This window comes from Taudactylus pleione, unplaced genomic scaffold (assembly GCF_031769625.1).
Source record: "Taudactylus pleione unplaced genomic scaffold, aTauple2 ptg000178l, whole genome shotgun sequence".
NCBI classification, from domain to species: domain Eukaryota; kingdom Metazoa; phylum Chordata; class Amphibia; order Anura; family Myobatrachidae; genus Taudactylus; species Taudactylus pleione.
This window is the reverse complement of record NW_028284580.1, coordinates 5,286,304-5,304,972: the sequence shown is the minus strand read 5'-3', so window position 1 is coordinate 5,304,972 and position 18,669 is coordinate 5,286,304. Positions and strand designations below refer to the sequence as shown.

At 42.6% G+C, this 18,669-nt stretch overlaps 1 protein-coding gene across 1 annotated transcript; it reads left to right on the top strand.

The window, feature by feature from the left end:
- Positions 1 to 1,862: 1,862 nt before the first annotated feature.
- Positions 1,863 to 14,677, top strand: LOC148520031 (sulfate transporter-like). Its single transcript, XM_088475794.1, has 3 exons — positions 1,863 to 1,898; positions 7,942 to 8,541; positions 12,268 to 14,677. Exons 1-3 carry the CDS (start codon positions 1,890 to 1,892, stop codon positions 13,864 to 13,866), a joined length of 2,208 nt encoding a protein of 735 aa, XP_088331920.1. The 5' UTR covers positions 1,863 to 1,889; the 3' UTR covers positions 13,867 to 14,677.
- Positions 14,678 to 18,669: the final 3,992 nt, after the last annotated feature.

The window sequence follows — 18,669 nt, the reverse complement described above, 5'->3', positions numbered from 1 at the left end:
TTACTGAGGTAAACTTATGAACTTGAGCATGATTTTTGCATTTGCTCTTGATGACTTTTCTATTTACTATCTCTGAAAAATGATAAATATGACAAGATGTAAATCATGTGTAAAGATTATTCTGTTGTGATGAAAGATCTCTTGGAGTAGACTAGTATTTTACTAGAAAAGGCAACTGTTAACATGTAGTTTCGTTGTTCATTGAGTTTCTATTGACTATTATATTTGCAAACATTAAAAGTTTAACCAATACACAATTTATTCTATTTAGGATTGCTTCTAGGGATGTATTTACTAAAAGTCGATTTTACTCAATTTAAAATCAATTAAAATCATCCTTTAGTAATTTTACCCCCTAAAATCATGCTTTCAGATTGAACTTTTACAAATGACTTCATGTCACAGCAACCAATTTAACTTTTTTGTGATTGCTTTAACCCTAAAGCTTGAACATTAAACTAAAATCCTAATTTATATGATTTCTGTTTCAGCCTGATATTATGAGTAGATGCTAGATTCTGTCACCAACTTCAACTGCACATAATCATGGCAGCTGATGGGCTCTGACCAATCAGAGTGCTGCTATTAATAACTATGGCTGAGTCTGCTATGGACACATCACTTATGACAGGCTTCCATTGGAAGCATTGAATGATGTCTATCAGTGTTTTTATTTGCCAAGTACTAGGATGTCTACATGCAATGCAGAGGACATTTTTCAAGGGATAAATAAGTAATACAATAGTGAAAGAAGGTTCTGGGTGTTTCTTCTTTTTTCCTCCAGGTAGTCCTTGGCTACTGGATAGACCAAAAAATCCATCCCCTTGAAGGGGCGATGCAGCCTATTGCTACAATGCATGGCCCCTGCCAAATGAATATTTTCACGTGACTTTACTAAGTTTCTCTTGCCAGGAGACAGGCTCCGATGGCAAAGAGCTGGAAACAGTGTAATAGCGTAATGCTATCACACTGCTTCCTGGTTCGGGTCCCCAACAGCCAATGCACTGTACGTGACCGTTGGCCAACTTATGGATCACTGGTGGTGACGGAGAGGGAGCCTGAGGCTCTGTCTTGGAAAAAACTTGCGTATTAGTAATCCATATGCTACCACAGGGAGGAGGTGTTACCCATTGTGGTCAGGGTTAGGGTTAGGTTTCTATGGGGTCTGCAATTCAGGGATCACGGCAGATATCGGAGATTTCTGCTTTGATCCCTCCATAGTACATTTGAGAAATACTTAATATTTGTGGGTACCCCTGAAAATGGATGTTTTTGGGGAATATCCTGCAAATATTTAATGATAAATATGCCTATAATTGCGTTGATCTAGTGAAAGTAATACAAAACCCCAATATGAAACTTGGCAATTTAACTTCACAGGGAGAAGAAAAAATTCTTCACTTGCCCACAAAATTGGATAAACCCCTTTGACCAATCACCCCCAAACTGCCCCTTAGTAATAATAGCTACAGATACAATGTCTTATTATTAATGGATTTAATCCATGTTTACATTCTGTTAGTAAAGTTGATTTTTGTAAAGGTATTAAAATGTTAATGAAAGCGCTTAATTGGACGTATGTACATCTTTCTTGCACATTACGGGAGACCATAAATGTCTCCAAATAGTAAATGTATTTGTTTGTAGACACTTTACATGGAATTCTGTCTTGTTTGATTTAAAAGATAGCTAGTGTTGGCTAAATATTGTTTCCCCAATGACAGACCAAACCTGAATTGACAGTTGTAATGTTTTTATTTTGCAAATGCAGTTACTGATTGGACACTGCCATTATTCCATTGCAATTAACAGCTATAAATCTGTCAGTGGGTGTACTTGACTTTCCAATACTCTAGACCAGACCAGATTAGAAAGAGGATTCATCCATCATGGGGCAGGTTTGCTAACCCTTTCTGTTCACATTTTAGAAACAAAATAATAAATTAACTTAAGGAATATTCAGTATTTTAGAGAGTTTGTAGGTACAGGGGCACCTACTTCTATGTCTTTGTGTCTCTTTATATTTTATTCACACTTTGCATACAAATTAATCTAATATGGTCCCATCAGATTCCTATGAATGCTACAGCACTTCTAAATCAGTTTGAATTGTAATCATGTTACATATCACCTTTTAGCAGACAGTATAGGGTAGATTAATAAAAACAATATTAATGTTAGATAATACATGCTATTTAGCCATTATTATTTAATTATACTATAATCCTGATTTAATGGTTTTATAGTGTGCATTTCTGTGAAAGTAAACCAGTGATTCCCAACCTCGGTCCTCAAGGCACACTAACAGTCCTGGTTTTAGTGATATCCATGATTGTGCACAGATGGTTAAATCAATATAACTGAGGTACTAATTAAGTAATTTGTTCTCAAGTATGGCTATCCCTAAAACCTGGACTGTTAGTGTGCCTTGAGGACCGTGGTTGGGAACCCTTGAAGTAAAGTGAGCACATATTTGTATACTGTATGTGACTGTGTATCCAGAGTAATGTATGCAACTGGGAGTCATAAGCTTTTCTGCTTGGGATATAGAGTGTGTCTGTCAATCAGTTCGGCATTACGCTAGTCTGTTTTTCTTTAAATAACTTATGTCCATTAGTAACTTTAATATTGAGATAGGTAAACGATGTGTGACGCAGCAGACAGTGCGATGCGATATAACGATACATTGCGCGCGCCATATACTGCATAATCTGGTGTATGACGGTGCAATGTGACATTACATGACGGTGCGATGTGACATTACATGATGGTGCGATGTGAAATTACATGACGGTGCGATGTGACATTACATGACGGTGCGATGTGATGTTACATGCTGCATGTAACAGCACCTGGTCATTCAGCACATCATCCCATCTGCTTTCCAGCACCGCAATTGACATGATGCGATGAACGACCGACATACACGCGCAATCGGACGTACACACTACACAGAGTCAGAACAATGAGAGCCTCAGATTGGAACAACAATACAAATGTCAGTTCATTTTTACCTATTGTCATCCAGTATTAAAAGTGTGAAATATTGTAGTGGGTTAAGATACCATTTTTTAGATCAATTCTGTTTTAATATTTTTAAGTTCTTAAACCACTTTCTCTTTCAGTTAATACCATCTAAAAATGTTTGCTAAGATAATGATTAAGAGGTTGAAAGTAAAATATTAGTTTCACCCTCTGGCTAGGTGCAGTATCCTATACGCCAGTGATTCCCAACATTGGTCCTCAAGGCACACTAACAGTCCTGGTTTTAGTGATATCCATGATTGTGCACAGATGGTTTCATCAAGATAACTGAGGTACTAATTAAGTCATTTGTTCTCAAGTATGGCTATCCCTAAAACCTGGACTGTTAGTGTGCCTTGAGGACCGTGGTTGGGAACCCTTGCTATACACAGTGAGACTGATTCAGAGTAACACGTCATTTCGGCTGCATACAAATCTTGCGCTTTTTAGCCGTCTTGGCACGAGTCAGGGTCTACACGGCAACTTTCAGCAATTATGGGCGATTCAAAGTTGTTTTCATCCTAGTCGGATCTCCACTTGCCCCTGAGTGGGTGGCAATGGGGCTTATGCACGTAGACTGAGTCTGTAGAGGGCGTGTTAATGGACTGGCAGGCTGTTCAGATGGGAGCATATGCAGAGATCTGCTGCACTAAGGACAGGGCTGGTGCAAATCCGTGCTGATGACGATGTCTGCTTTTACTAGGGTACAGATGGGGAGGTGCGGTCACATAGATGTAGCTGACTCTGAATACAGGTGGAGGTCGGCATTTAGGGCCTGATTCCGAGATGGACGCTATTTCACAGCTGCTGCATCTTTGTACGCAGTGGCGTTGCAAAAGCCTATAGTAGTATATGAACCAGCGCTAAGTGCTTATGATGATAAATATGGTAAAAATAATATACTGAGATGGACGGTTAACAATTAAAAAGCAAAATATATTTAATTCAAACACATGTAATACACTAAAAATATTGCACATAGTGCTACAGTGAATTCATGTTATAATGTCAATACAAGATCACCAAAAAATGCTAATTATGCAGCTGTTATTAGTTCTCACATTAAATTATCAGAACAAAGGCCCTCATTCAGAGCCGCTCGTTAGCGGCAGTACGCTCGTTCCGAGCGATGTTCGCACATCTGCGCATGCGTACGGTTTTTAGTACGCATGCGCGAACCAGTCAGTGCGGCCGAAAATCGTTTGTTCGCTATATAGCGAGTGCCTGCTATTTTGAGTGACAGAATGAGGCGTATGTGGGTGGTAACAGGGGAAGGTGCTTGAAAACGGGGGAGTGGAATTCGAACACAGGCGTGCGTAAAGGTCAAAACGGGCGTTTTAAGGGTGTGCATAATTAATCCAGCAGCGTCATTGACCACGTCACTTGTTTTTTTTAAACTCAGAACTGCTCGCAAAATAGCGGTTGAAAAAACCAACCACAAGAATAGCGAGCAGTTCATACGCTGTACGATGTACTCGATTAATCTAATAAATAGCGGACATGACGTATGGTGCGAGCGCCCAGGGGGCGTTATTATCAAATAAACGAGCGTATGTTTTGCTCGCTCGTTCAGACTTAGAGGTGTGAACAGACTGCAATGTGCGAACGGATCATTTGAATAGCCACCCCTTGTTTTTGAACGAACGACTGCAAATAGCGAACGGCTCTGAATGAGGGCCAAAGTCACCAGTTGAAATGCAAATTATGCAACTGTTAGTAATTTCCAAATGATGAATACTGGGATTAGAACTCCCTCCTTAGTGTCCAAAGGAAAATAATAAGCAGCGCAAGATATTACCAGTCTGTGGCATGTGTTCCAAAAGTCCCTTTTAGCATCCTGTGTGCTGTTCATAGGTTTAGTGAAGTGGAAACATCCAGGTCTCTTAAAGCTGCGCAATCCTTGCCAGGGGGGTTGTAAATGAAGTCCAAAGATCATCCAGTGTAATGAGAACGCAAAGGTATCCCTCTCAACGCGTTGCAAAAGCCGAAGGAGGCAGCAGTGGATCAGCTGCGTGAACATCGGACATCTGAGTAACCTTGATGCAATTACATGCAACTCTGATTCACACCCAGAATATTTAATATGTAATATATATAGGGCCTCATTTATCAACGAGTTTTGTCATATGCACCAAGTGATAAAACTCGTGGCGTATGATAATGGTGCTCCAGCCAATCAGCTCCTAATTGTCATCTGATTGAAAAATGACGGTTGGGAGCTGATTGGCTTAAGCACCATTTATCATACGCAATGAGTTTTAAAACACATTGTGAATGATAACACTCGGTGATAAATGAGGCCCTTATTATATAATAAAAATGCACTTAAATTATGGTAATGTAAAAATTTAGGACAGCATTAAATATGCAAACATTAGTTTAAGGTTACATGGTGAGTATAAATTGTGCAATATATTCCTATTTCATAGGATATATATACGAAACAAATTGTGATACTAGACTATGCTACAATGGCTGCCCTTGAGGTGCGAGCAGATATTCGACTAAATTAGGGCCACAATGCTGGTCTCCGGCTTAGACAATTAGTTTCGCGTATGCGATAAAGTTTCACATCACGGAGTTTTCACCTATATATCGCGGATTTTAGCCGCGGTAACTTATTGTGCGCGTACCCGCGATTCGCCCTATTCAGTTCGAAAAGATGCGAAAACGGAGACATGCGAAGTCAGAACAGGTGAAAAGTGGTGTCAGAATCGGGGAAATCAGCCTGAACCCCCCCAAGAGATGCAGAAACATTGGAGATCAATGTAGTAGTGCCCGATTACCCCTAATACAACTGTTTGGGGTACTTAAGTTTGCACAATTGCCACTAATTAGTGTATTTGCACAAGTGGTGAAGAATGATATAACGCAGTATTTTTTGGAGAAAATAAGTAGTCCTGTCAAATTTGGGGTACCTGAAAATGGGTGCTAGAATATTGTAATGTCTCTAAAGTGCTGTTTTAATAATTGTGAATTTCCACCATCATAAAAGCACCTGCAATCCCAAAAACACGGCCCCTTCTTAGAGCACCCCAGAACCTTATTTTGCTAGTTTGCGAACTTATCCCCCCACTTTTTGCTTTTTTGCCCCCAACTTCAAAGTACTTTTTTGGGGTGTTCTTAAGTTTTTTCAGGATTTTTATGATGCAGTTGTCCTTTGGGGGACTGTCCCAAGAGTGCTGAGAGGTGTCCCCGCCTTTGCACCCCAAAATAAAAATGTGCACTTCTTTTCTCCTGCTATTCAGAGGCGAATCTTTTTTGCCTATTACATTACATTGAGTTTCCGCGTACGCGAAAAGCGGATGGAATTGAATACAGAGATAAGTTTCCGCCTGCAAAAAGTTGCAATCGGCGATACTTTTTCGCGCATCTCGGCTTTTTGCTTCTAATTGAATACAATCCTTAGCACGTGTGCTAACAGCATTATGGCCGGCACTCTAGTCGGAGAATGCAGGGTACCGCAACTAAGCACCCGGCTCTGAAAAGGAGCAGTGAAGCGGCTCATGGGGACAGCTAATATCACAACAGCTGTCACCACACAGGAGCAATGATAGCCGTGGTGAGTCAGAAAGTTAATTATCGGGAGCTGTTCATGATAGGCCCCCTTAGTCTCTTAATCAGCATACGAAGTGCTATGTAGCTTTTTTCCACACCAAGTTCCATTTTCAGTCTCAGGGCCAAATGTAATAGGGTGAGAGTTTAAAAAGTGTGAGAGAAAAATATTGTTCTTCACAGTGGGACTACAGGTCCCAGCAAGCCTGCCCTGTGGCACATGTAGAACCACAAGTGCCAGCAGGCCGCTGGCACCTGTACCCCGTCCCGCCAAGAGCCGCGGCGGGCCTGGGTAACATGGGGCATGGGCTAATCACGGGAGGCGTGGCCATGCCCCCTTCGAAAAAAAAAAAAAGATTTGCGCGCTGGCGAGGGGGGTGCTCTGAGCCCCCTCAGCCTGGCGCAAAGCCAGGGAGGGCGCGATCAGTGTGTTCGCTCCCCCCCCACAGGCATAGGAGACTGCTGTGGCTGCTGCTCAGCAACCACGAGCAGTCTCTAACTGCAGCTCAGCACACGCTGTGTGCTGGGCTGCTGTGAGGGAGGGGGGGCGGCATCTGACCCGAGGCCCCCTCCGGGCCCCTCAGGAAGCCCGGGCCCAGGTAATTTGTACCCGCCCCCCCCCTCTCGGCGCCCCTGCTTTTACCCCTACGGTGAAGAAAACATACAAAAAAAGACAGTACATGCACACCGCATGTAAAAGACAGTACACAGATACCGCATGTTAACACTTTATTACACATTCACTCACTTGCACTCACTCGCACGCACATTCACACTACTACTCCCTGCGCTGGTCGGCCCTTTTCTCTATGTAAAATCTGGTCTTCTTAAAGTAACAAACCTAGTTGCCCGGACCCCACACACAGGTATGCTGTCTGTACAGTATAGCGCTACTCAACTGACAGGGAGCCCACAAGGTTTCCTGCACAATAGCCATGACTGGCTATGAGTCCAGCTGCTCTTAGCCAATCAGCTGCTGGCTTCTATGACACCATCGGAAAACATGATTCAGTCAGACACAATTCTTAGTAAATTTTTGTGTTTGACTGGGAAAAACTCACTCGTGTCCCTGCGATGCACAGTGTGTTTCAAACTCTGACAGACAAGAATCTTAGTAAATATATCCCTTACAGTCACTATTTAATTTAGAATTATTTTTTCTTGTTTATTTTCTATTGTCTTTTTTTCTTTTTTTCTTGTTTATTTTCATTTCATTCATAAAAATATGAAGAATGGGAGTTGGCATTTTGGGGTGTCTCATTTACTCACTTTTGGAGCTGTGTACAGTTCTATTTTGCTGATTCCTATATTGTACACAATTAATTAGACTTTTCACTTGATTATCTATATGTTCTGTCTTAGCCTGAAGACCCTGAGGATTCTAACAATTACATTTCAGAGGAAAGTGAACATCAAGAGTCCCAGTCATTTAACTATATGCATGTGAAGCTAGAGGAACATGTACAACCAAAACTCAGCACCAAAGAGCTCATCACTAAGAAAGCCAGAGAAGTCTGCACAAGTGGCCCAACAGTGCTTACTAACTTCTTCCTAACACTCTTTCCAGTACTCAAATGGCTTCCACGTTACAAGATCAAGAAGTACCTGCCCGGCGATATCACATCTGGCATCATAGTTGGTATTGTTACCATTCCACAGTCAATTGCTTACTCTCTGTTAGCAAATCAGGACCCAATATATGGACTATACACCAATTTCTTCTGCTGCATTATCTATTTCCTCACAGCCACTTCTCGTCATAATTGTGTAGGGACGTATGGAGTGCTGTGCCTTATGGTAGGAGAAGCTGTTAACAAACAGTTAAAAGCAGCAGGGTATCTTACAGATGGGACCACCACAGCAGTAATGAACACAACACTAGCTAATGGAATTGTATGTGATAAAAGCTGCTATGCCATTACTGTGGCCACATCATTAACCTTCATTGTCGGTGTCTACCAGGTAAGCCAAAAGGAAACTGAAGTATAATAATTGAGGAAACAGGAAAACTGAATCTTGTAGTACCTAGCACTTTCAGCGACATATTTTACAAAGCTAAAAATCACAAATTATGTAAGATCTTGTATTTAACAAACAACTTTTAAAAAATTGGGTATATGAAAGATATAAGGATAAATAACCTTTAATGCATTATATTATAATACAAAATATTATATTAGATGTTGGTTTTGTCCATGAATGATTTACTCGGTTCTTTTCGCCAACTATCGCGCTAGTTCGGATTTATCTTATTGGCTATCCAAAACACGTGTTAGCCAGATAGACAATAAGATGACGTTTTTGAGATCCGAACATATCCCATCAAATCTGAGCCACTCATCTCTTGTTGCTAGGTGTATTGATGGTTGGTATTATATTATATTGTAGGTATACGGTTGGTTGTTTTTTTATTTATTATTAGATAGCAGGTTTATGTTTGGTTGGTATATTATATTAGATGGTAGGTGTATGGATAGCTGATATATTATATTAGAACAGTTTTGCTGATCTATCATTCACTGGGACGCAAGCTGCTTTCTCCACCATGGGTCTCAGAAGATCTCTTAGAAATTTGAGTATTACTCACCAGCGGATGCTGTTTGCCAGTGAACCAACGCAGATATCAGACCTCCAAATGGAGAGACAGTCGCCTGTCACCCAGGGCAAGGCAGTAATTTGGTGACCCCCACTCCAGCGCTGATAGGGAAAAAAAAACTTTATTGTGCTGACTATTTTTTAGAACATTACATTGTACAGAAAAATGGTTTATGCTTATTGTAGTTCTTATATTTCACAACTTATGATGAATAGTCCTTATTTCTGTCTTTGAAAAAATTGTCAGTTTGATGTTAAAGCTGCTTATTATGATGATTTTGAAGTAGAGGTAGAGAATTAATGGTCCATTTGAATGTAATATAAGCCTCCCTGGCTTCTTTGATGGTTGCAATGGAGTTTGTAAAGCAGCGAGTGGCTCTTAACCCCTTCTTCTAACTCAGATCCGGCCCTAGGCATAGACAAACTAAACAAATGCCTAGGGCATTTGGAATGCCATAGGGCATCTAAGCCTGCCTAGGGCCGGTGGAGGTTTGGTGCAGGCACGCTGGGGCACCTGCTGCCGGCTGGGCAGATACTCTGGCATTGGGATGGGCACTGTTACTGGTCGGATGGCGACAGGACCGGGTTATGTGCCGGGAAGGGAGGATGGAGCTTGGCTTGTAAATATGGCAGTGATCATGATGTGTGGGCCGCGCTGTGGCAGCACAGCATGCTTTCGGCACCCTCTCCAATCCGGCACCTGGGGCACGTGCCCTCTAATGCCCCTACCCCCAGTTGTGGCCCTGTCCAATGTTTGCAGTCGGGCATTGCTTAGTGAGGCTGCAGATTCCCGGGACTTTCTCCATTTGGGACTGATGCCCCGATCGCCCAAGACACTTTCATCGCGAACCCTTCCCTCATGTTGTGTGTTCTTTTTTTGTCTCTCCTTTACTACTGTATATCTTCTTTCTCCTTAGTTTTTCTTTCTCTCTCTTTTTATTCTATTTCGTCTCACTCTGTTTCCTTTTCAGTCTCTAACTTCTGTTCAGGCTGTAGTTGTTTTTTATTAGAAAGTATTTTGTATGCTGGTGGCCACTTGCAGTGTGCGCAAAATCACAAATGTGCATGTGTGTGCTTTAGCTGCCATGGTGAATCAACAGTGGTTTGGTGATAATTAAGTAAGCGGTGAGGTAGATAAGTGCGCTGTCCAAGCTAGCCGAGGGTGGTTAAACATAAATATTGTACATTTTGTTCTTTATATTAGTGGCAGTTGCGTCTCACAACAGGGGGTGTGCTGACCGGTGCACGTGTGGTCCACCGTCTGACTCGCACTGTCTCTGCATGTCATAGACACACTATCTAGTAAAATTATATAGTAGACAAGCTGTAATTCTCGGCACTGCCCGGGTTTAAATTTTCACTTTATGTTTTCAATGAGTTGGATGTAATTGTCAACATTTTAAAAATAATTAGAAGCTTAGCAGCTTTTCCAACACACCCATGATGTGGCTGCCCAGTGCCATTTTTTTTATGGGTTGTCGCATTCCAGACCAATTGCCACTCCTCTGTGAAGTTTTCATCCAAATCCGTCCAATGGAAGGCCCAGAATAGGCTCCCGAGTCAAAGGGCCTATTTCAGACCCGCTCGCGAGTGCATAGCGCTAGCAAGTGGGTCGATGGTGGGCCATTTCGCATGCACGGCGTGCGCACTGCACGTGCGCGAGCCCCGGAGCGAGTGAGAAATCACTCACTCCAGGGCTCACTACAAGACGGGGCGGCTGTCGATGTTGATCGACAGCTCGCCCCATTTTGTAGGCGGGGAGGGGAGGTGGCTGCACAAATGGAGGCGTTCCCAAAGGAATGCCTGCCGTTTGTGGGTGGCCCTACTGACATCACTAGTGATGTCAGTAGTGAACTTCCTGCTCTATTAGAGCAGGAAGTTCACTGGGGCTTGCAGTGGATGAGACCCTACTACAAGGGTCTCGTCGCAAGCCCGATGGTCGCGATAATCGTGGCCATCGCCAGGCTGCCCGTTAAAGCTGTGGGTGGTCACCCACAGCTTAGCAAGTGGCCTGAAGGGCGGTGTAAAAAAAAAAAAACAGCCAGCCCTCATTCAGAGCGAGCACTCACAAATAGCAAGCGCTTCTGACTCAGGGCCAAAGTTCTGCCCAGCGTACACCAATGGGAGGCCTGAACAGGACCTCAACCCCCTAGTATATCTTCTAGAATCCAATGTTACCACTCTGTGAAGTTTTTGGCCAAATCTATCTAGTGGAAGACTCAGAACAGGCTACCCGGGTCAAAGTTCTGCTCAGCATACACCAACGGGAGGTCCGACAGGGACCCTAAACTCCCTAAAACCTGGCCAGGATCCAACTAGACCACCTCGCATTGGATTCATCCCTATTGGTGCAGGGGTGTCCAAATTCATAAATGGACAAACAAACAAATAGACCAATGAATTTTATATATAAGATTAAATTCTATTTGTTTTAAGATTATTATATGATGTCGTCCAAACCCATCCAGTGGAAGGCCCAGAACAGGTTCCCTTGGTCAAAGTTCTGCATGGTGCACTCTTTCGTGAGGTCTGACCAGGACTCCAACCACTCCATTAGGCATCCCAGACCAATTGCCACCCCCCTGTGAAGTTTTCATCCAAATCCATCCAGTGGAGGCGCAGAAAAGGCTCACTGGGTCAAAGTTCTGCCCAGCTTACACCAACGGGAGGTCCGACCGGGACCTCAACCCTCCTAAAACCTGGACAGGATCCAATTGGACCACTTCACGCTGGTTTCATCCCAAATGGTGCAGGGGTGTCTGAATGCATAACCAGACAGACAAATAAACAGACCAATGATTTTTAAATATATGTAAGATGTTAGGCATTTGTATGGTTGGTTTATGTTGGTGGTAGGTGTATGTAGATAGTTGTTAATATAGTAGATGGCAGGTGTATAGATATTTGGTATATTATATCAGATAGTAAGTGTATCTAAGGTTAGAATTATATATTATTATATGTTATCTTAGAGGGTAGCTCTATGGATGATTCCTGTGACTATATTAAAGAATATAGATATAGTAAATTATTATTTTTTATATGATATTGTTTATGAATGGCTGGTAATACTATATGTTCTTTGTTTTCCAGATCCTTATGGGAATCTGTCAGTTAGGCTTCATCTCCATGTATTTGTCAGAACCCTTGCTGAGTGGTTTTGTCACTGGTTCATCCCTTACCATTCTGACCTCACAGATGAAGTATCTGCTTGGATTAAAGATTCCACGGCGTGATGGGATTGGAGCTTTGATTTTCACTTGGATTGATATCTTTTCATATATTAAGAACACAAACATATGTGATTTAGTAACTAGTTTAATTGCACTGATCACTATTATACCTGTCAAAGAAATTAATGATAGATTTAAGAGTAAGATGAAGATCCCATTTCCAGTAGAATTGATTGTCATTATTGTTGCCACACTGGTTTCCCATTACTTTAGCTTTAATACTAAATATAAGTCCTTAATATGTGGCTACATTCCTACTGGGTTCCAGACCCCGAAAGCCCCAGATTGGAGCATGATTCCTAGTATAGCTGCTGATGCTGTCCCAATAGCAATAATTGGGTTTGCCATGACAGTATCCCTTGCTGAAATATTTGCCAAGAAACATGGGTACACCATCAGCACCAATCAGGAGATGATAGCTATTGGCATGTGCAACCTGATCCCATCATTCTTTTCATGCTTTTCAAGCTGTGCTGCTCTTGCCAAAAGTCTTCTAAGAGAATCTACAGGTGCCAATACGCAGCTCAATGGCGTCATTAGCTCTGCTGTGCTGCTGCTGGTACTGCTTGCCATTGCTCCACTGTTTTACTCACTTCAAAACTGCATTTTAGGAGTCATCACTATTACCAGTCTCAGGGGCGCACTAAGGAAATTTGCAGACACTCCAAACATGTGGCGGATTAGCAGAATTGATACGATGGTCTGGTGGGTCAGCATGTTGTCTTCTGCCTTAATCTCAACTGAGATTGGGCTGCTGGTATCTGTATGCTTCTCTTTGCTCTGTGTGATTTTTCGCACTCAGAGGCCAAGGGCTACTTTACTGGGTAAAGTCAGTGGCACAGAGATCTATGAAGACCAATTCACATACAAAGAACTAAACAATATACCAAATGTTAAAATATTCCGTTTTGATGCCTCTCTCTATTATGCCAACAAAGACTATTTTAGAAATTCCCTATATAGCAAAACAGGTATTAACCCTTCTTTGGTGTCTGCTTTACGAAGGAAGGCCAAGAATGAAGAGGAAGCTGCTTCAAGGGAAACAAGTAATAGGTTTATTGCCAGGTTTAACTTGATTAAAACTGTAAAAAATAGAGCCACAACTTCTAAAATCTCAGTCCCACAACTTGACATTCACTCACTCATCATTGATTGCGGTGCCATGCAGTTTATAGACACAGTGGGTCTCGGCATTTTCAAAGAGGTCCGCAAAGACTATGAGGAGATTGGAGTCCATGTGTTCCTTGTAAACTGCAACCCATCAGTGCGACGCTCACTTCATGATGGAGGATATTTTAGTAGCACTGGGGATGTTGAGTTCCAGGCCTTTCATAGTGTGCATGATGCAGTCACATTTGCTGAGAGAAAGTTCCGAGAGAAACAGAAAGAAATTCAGCTAATGGACAATGCTTTCTCCTTTGATCCAAATCAAACTATTAGTGACGACCTTAGGAATTAAAATTGGAGAAAGAATCTTAGGTACAAGTTTAGAAAATGGTTTGCTGAATTTACAAATGCACCTTTTCCTATAGTATGTTTATTTGGCTCAAAATACATCTAACAATGATGACTTTGTCTGCCTTGTGTAGGCAAAACAGCATTTACCAGTCTGCACCAATCACTCAAAAATAGACTATATTTCCCTGAAGTGCTGACGGTGCAAAATAAGGAAATAACAAAAACCTTGCATGCAAGTTTTAGTTGTGATTATTAAACAGGTCAAAAGAAAAGCCAAAAGTGAAAATAAAGACATTGTACTAGCATGCATTTGTATATCATCATATTCATATTTTCAATATGTTTCCTAGTTTAAGTAAAAAGAAAACTTGATATTCATTGACTGCTCTCATCTTGACAAAATATTGCAGGTATCATAACTACTGTATATACAACTGTGTGTCGAGTCAACATGTCTTGCTTACAGAAGCACTAAATTATTATTGTTGATTTGTAAGGTGCCCAAGCAATCCACAGTGCAGGACAGTGGAAAAAACAAAGCATACCGAAAACAGGGGCACACAAGGAAGACACAATAACTGCAGACAAGAAACTAAATATAAGGAGGCTGCTGCCCATGATATATTCTACAGTTTATGGATTTTAATGTAGAATCTAATTAATCCAGTACTAATCTAATTAATCCAGTGCTAATTTATATACTAAGGCCATCCTTAGTATAAATAGAAAAGTCCATATGTAGCTCTAGTTATTAATAAGCTATAAAGGAATTTTTGTTTGGTATAAGTCTAATGTTATAAATAACAAATGAATAAATCACATTTAATCATACTGTTTTCACTGTGTTGTTTCTTACATATTTGTTGACCAATGTCACACTAACAAAAACAGTTTGTCTCTAATATTTGCACAATACAGCTTATTGGCAAATGTAAGGAGACATCTAAGGTGTAACTATAGATCTAAGTAATAAAAAAAAGTGGGTAGAAGGCGCTATACGTATATTGAAAAAGAACAGAAAGGGAAGGTAAGGGTGGGTAGTGGTACACACCTAAACGACTGGGAATCGAGCCGATGTTCAGGGCGATTTGCCTTTACCCTGGACATCGCATGATTGCCGGCACAAACTTAAAAGATTTAATGAAGGATGGAATGATCACTGTTCTGTCCTTCATTAATATGTACCTGCTCGGATGCGATATCGTGTGATTGGGCGTGCAGCACAGCCAATCACACGATATCACATGCGATCACGGGAGCATGCAAATCGGGCATACACAGTGCACGATATACCCGATTTGTCGTTCACATTTGGCCAAATCATTCAGGTGTGTACCCAGCCTAAGTCTATGTTAAAAAGCAGCCAATGCTGCAGCACTCGTAAGACAAGTTCTGAAAACTTGCCAACAAAGTATCAAACACACAAAACAAAATAAACAAGAGCTTAAATAAAATATACAAACATTTATTACTATGATCATAGGATTAATACCCAATACACAATCATATAAAACACTGACTAATTGAACAGTTTATGAAATTCAATCCCATGTGTATGCAAAAAACCTTCGGAACATCTGTGGCCTCAGATTGTATAAGATGTATATTATGAACAGCCCAGTATACCTTATGAGGAGGAATAGCATGCACTTGGAAATTCAACTGTGTATTATTGCTGCCCTATTATGGTTTAAGAGCAATAGTATATATTATAGCTGACCTAACAGACAAGTAGTTACATTAAGCTGCATTTTTATGCTCCAGATGTCTCATCAGCAGAGTTAAATGCACTGGTACCACCAATTCCTATTTGGATAAACGGGATTTGTTCCCTTTAAATGTAAAGTTCTAACCCAAAGTGTTGGGTTAGGGTGGGTGCTGACACTGTGCTGTGCTGGATGATGGGGGTGCTGTGCTGGGTGAGGGCTGGGATGCTGGATGAGTGGGGTGCTGTGCTGGGATAGGGGTGCTAGGTCAGGTGAGGGGAGCCACCGTGCTCTGCTGAGTGGGGTGCTATGCTGGGTGAGGGTGTCAGAATGCGGCCTGGGATTGGCCGTTACTTACCTCAGCGCCAGCTTCTCCTGACCTCTCGAGTTGTCAGATGCCAGGTGCTGCAGCGGGTGATGCACTGAGGATTATGCCTGGGTTCTCCTAGGACTTCCATGTGTTGCTCCTTGATTCAGTTTCCTGCAGATACCATCATGATTGCAACCATGACAGTCTACATCACCTGATCGGCCCTCCACCCAATGGTAGCATTGGTTGCTGTCAGCTGACACTATCCTCTAATGGACCACTACCTTAGGGTATTTAGTCTGATTCCAGGAACAGGAAGTTGCTGTTCAACTTCGCTACTTCCAGTGATCACTAGCTGTTGCAGCTTTCCAGGATCCACGTTCTTTCCTAACAGTGTTATATCCTAGTGTCTGGATTCATTCCTGGCTTTATTCTATTTATTTCCAGTGACTCCTTCCAGTGCTAATCAGCGTCTGACTTCTCCAGTGAGTTCTTCAGTCCCTGTCTGTGTCCTAACTCCAGTTAAACAACTTCAGTACTAATCAGCATCAGACTTCTCCAGTGATTACTTCAGCACTTGTCTGTGTGCTGAAACTCTAGTTATAAACTTCAGTGTTAATCTGTGTCTGGATCACCAGCATGTGTACTCAGTACAGCATCCATGTACTTAGTAAATTTACCCCTTGTAGTAAGAATCGAGATTGGTTGAGATGACAATCTCTGGTGAGTTTAGGCATGTTTTTCATCTCGCAAATTTACTAAAGGCAAACTCTGGTGAGTTTGGGAGAGAGTTCTCTCTTCTCACTCATAAAACTCGGGTGAGATCGCAATCTCCAATCTTATCACCATTGGGAAAACTCGGAAGTACAATTCACCTAAAATATACAGGGGGTCATTCAGACCCACTCACGAGCAAAGGACGCTTGCAAGCGGGTCGATGTTGGGCGAAAGCGCACGATGGAGGGAGCTCCGTCGTGCGCATGCGCGAGACCCGGCGAGCGACGAGGAATGCGTCGCTCGGGGTCTCGCATCAAAGGGGGCGTGCTGTCGATGGTGAGTGACAGCACGCCCCCTTTGGTGGGCGTGCCGGGGGCATGGCTGCCAGGCGGAGGCGTTCCCATGGGAACGCCTACCGTCTGAAGCCGGCCCCACTGACATCAGTTATGATGTCAGTGGGAGTGATTTTGGCTCTGATAGAGCCAAAATCACTCCTGGGCTTGCGGCAGTGAGACCCTACCGCAGGGTCTCATCGCAAGCCCAATGGTCACGATGGTCTTGACCATCGCGACCATCTTTTTGGCCGCTCGCATATGGTCACCCACAGCTATGCGAGCGGCCAGGAGGCCGCTCGATTTTCAGGTAGGAGGGCACTGATTCAGAGCGAGCGCTCTGGTCAGAGCGTCCGGCTCTGAATCAGGCCCACAGTTCACAAATTTACCAAGAATCGAGATGACAATCTCGGGTGAGATGACAGCAAACTCTCTGTCAAATTGAAGTTTTAAACACTCACTGCTGGAGCTGCAGCATCCGTGTACTGACTCCTAGTGTCATTCTACTGCACCTGTCCATTCTACTGCACACTGGATCACCAGTGTGTGTACTCAGTACAGCATCCATGTACTGACTACAAGTGGTAGATTTGCTAAGAATCGAGATTGGTTGAGATGACAATCTCTGGTGAGTTTAGGCATGTTTTTCATCTCGCAAATTTACTAAAGGCAAACTCTGGTGAGTTTGGGAGAGAGTTCTCTCTTCTCACTCAAAACTTGGGTGAGATCGCAAACTCCAATCTTATCACCATTGGGAAAACTCGGAAGTACAATTCACCTAAAATATACAGCTCGCAAATTTACCAAGATTCGAGATGACAATCTCGGGTGAGATGACAGCAAACTCTCTGTCAAATTGAAGTTTTAAACACTCACCGCCGGAGCTGAGAGTTTGCCAGAAACATACACAGATCAGTGTGATTTGTGTATGTTTCTGCCTGTACATATTAAACTTAGGTTTTTTTTTCAAACAAAAAATTAAATAGGGTCCCCCCCAAAAGGCTTAACCAGCCATGGACTTGTCAGCCAGTCCTGGTTCCAAAAATGATGGGGAACAAAACGAGTATGATTCCACCATACTTTAGGAACCAGCACCTGGCTGTAGGGCCAGTGCTGGTTTTAATATAGGGGGGAAAAATTGCATAGGGGTCCCCCTATATTTAAAACCAGCACCGGACCCAAACCGACCAGGGTGTAATGCCACAGCCAGAACACCCTATTACCGGGTCTCCATGGCCAATGCATTCACACCCCAAGGCGGTCAGGCCAAGTCGGGGATATCAGGGGAGGTGCGGACCCCCGAAGAAGGGGTCCCCCCTCTCCCTAAACCCCAGGCTTGGTCTGAAGCCCATGGGTCTTCCTCGCACCCCTGGAGCAGTGGGTATGGGGGTATGAAGTGTAAAATAGAAGTAAACTATTGTATTTGACTGTGGAACTACAGATGCCAGCATGCCTGCCCTTTGGCACTTGTGGAACTACAAGTGCCAGCAGGCTGCCGGCACCCGTACCTCCACTGTAAAAAAAATTGTTAAACAAAGACACAACACACACACCGTAGATAGTATAAATTTATTACACACCTACCTCAATCACACATATTTACCTGTATCAGCCGATCGGTTCACTTGTCCCATGTAGAAATCCGTTTGGATGTACCTGCAAAAAAGATCCTATACTCACCTCCATCCTGGCGCTGCTCTCCGTAGCATCCAGGGTCTTGTCAAAACAAAAAGACAACT

What these genes read in the sequence shown, in the direction of transcription:
- LOC148520031 (XM_088475794.1), top strand. An exon ending in TCATTGTCGGTGTCTACCAG is followed by an intron (nt 8,542 to 12,267) that starts GTAAGCCAAAAG and finishes TTTGTTTTCCAG; the next exon opens with ATCCTTATGGGAATCTGTCA.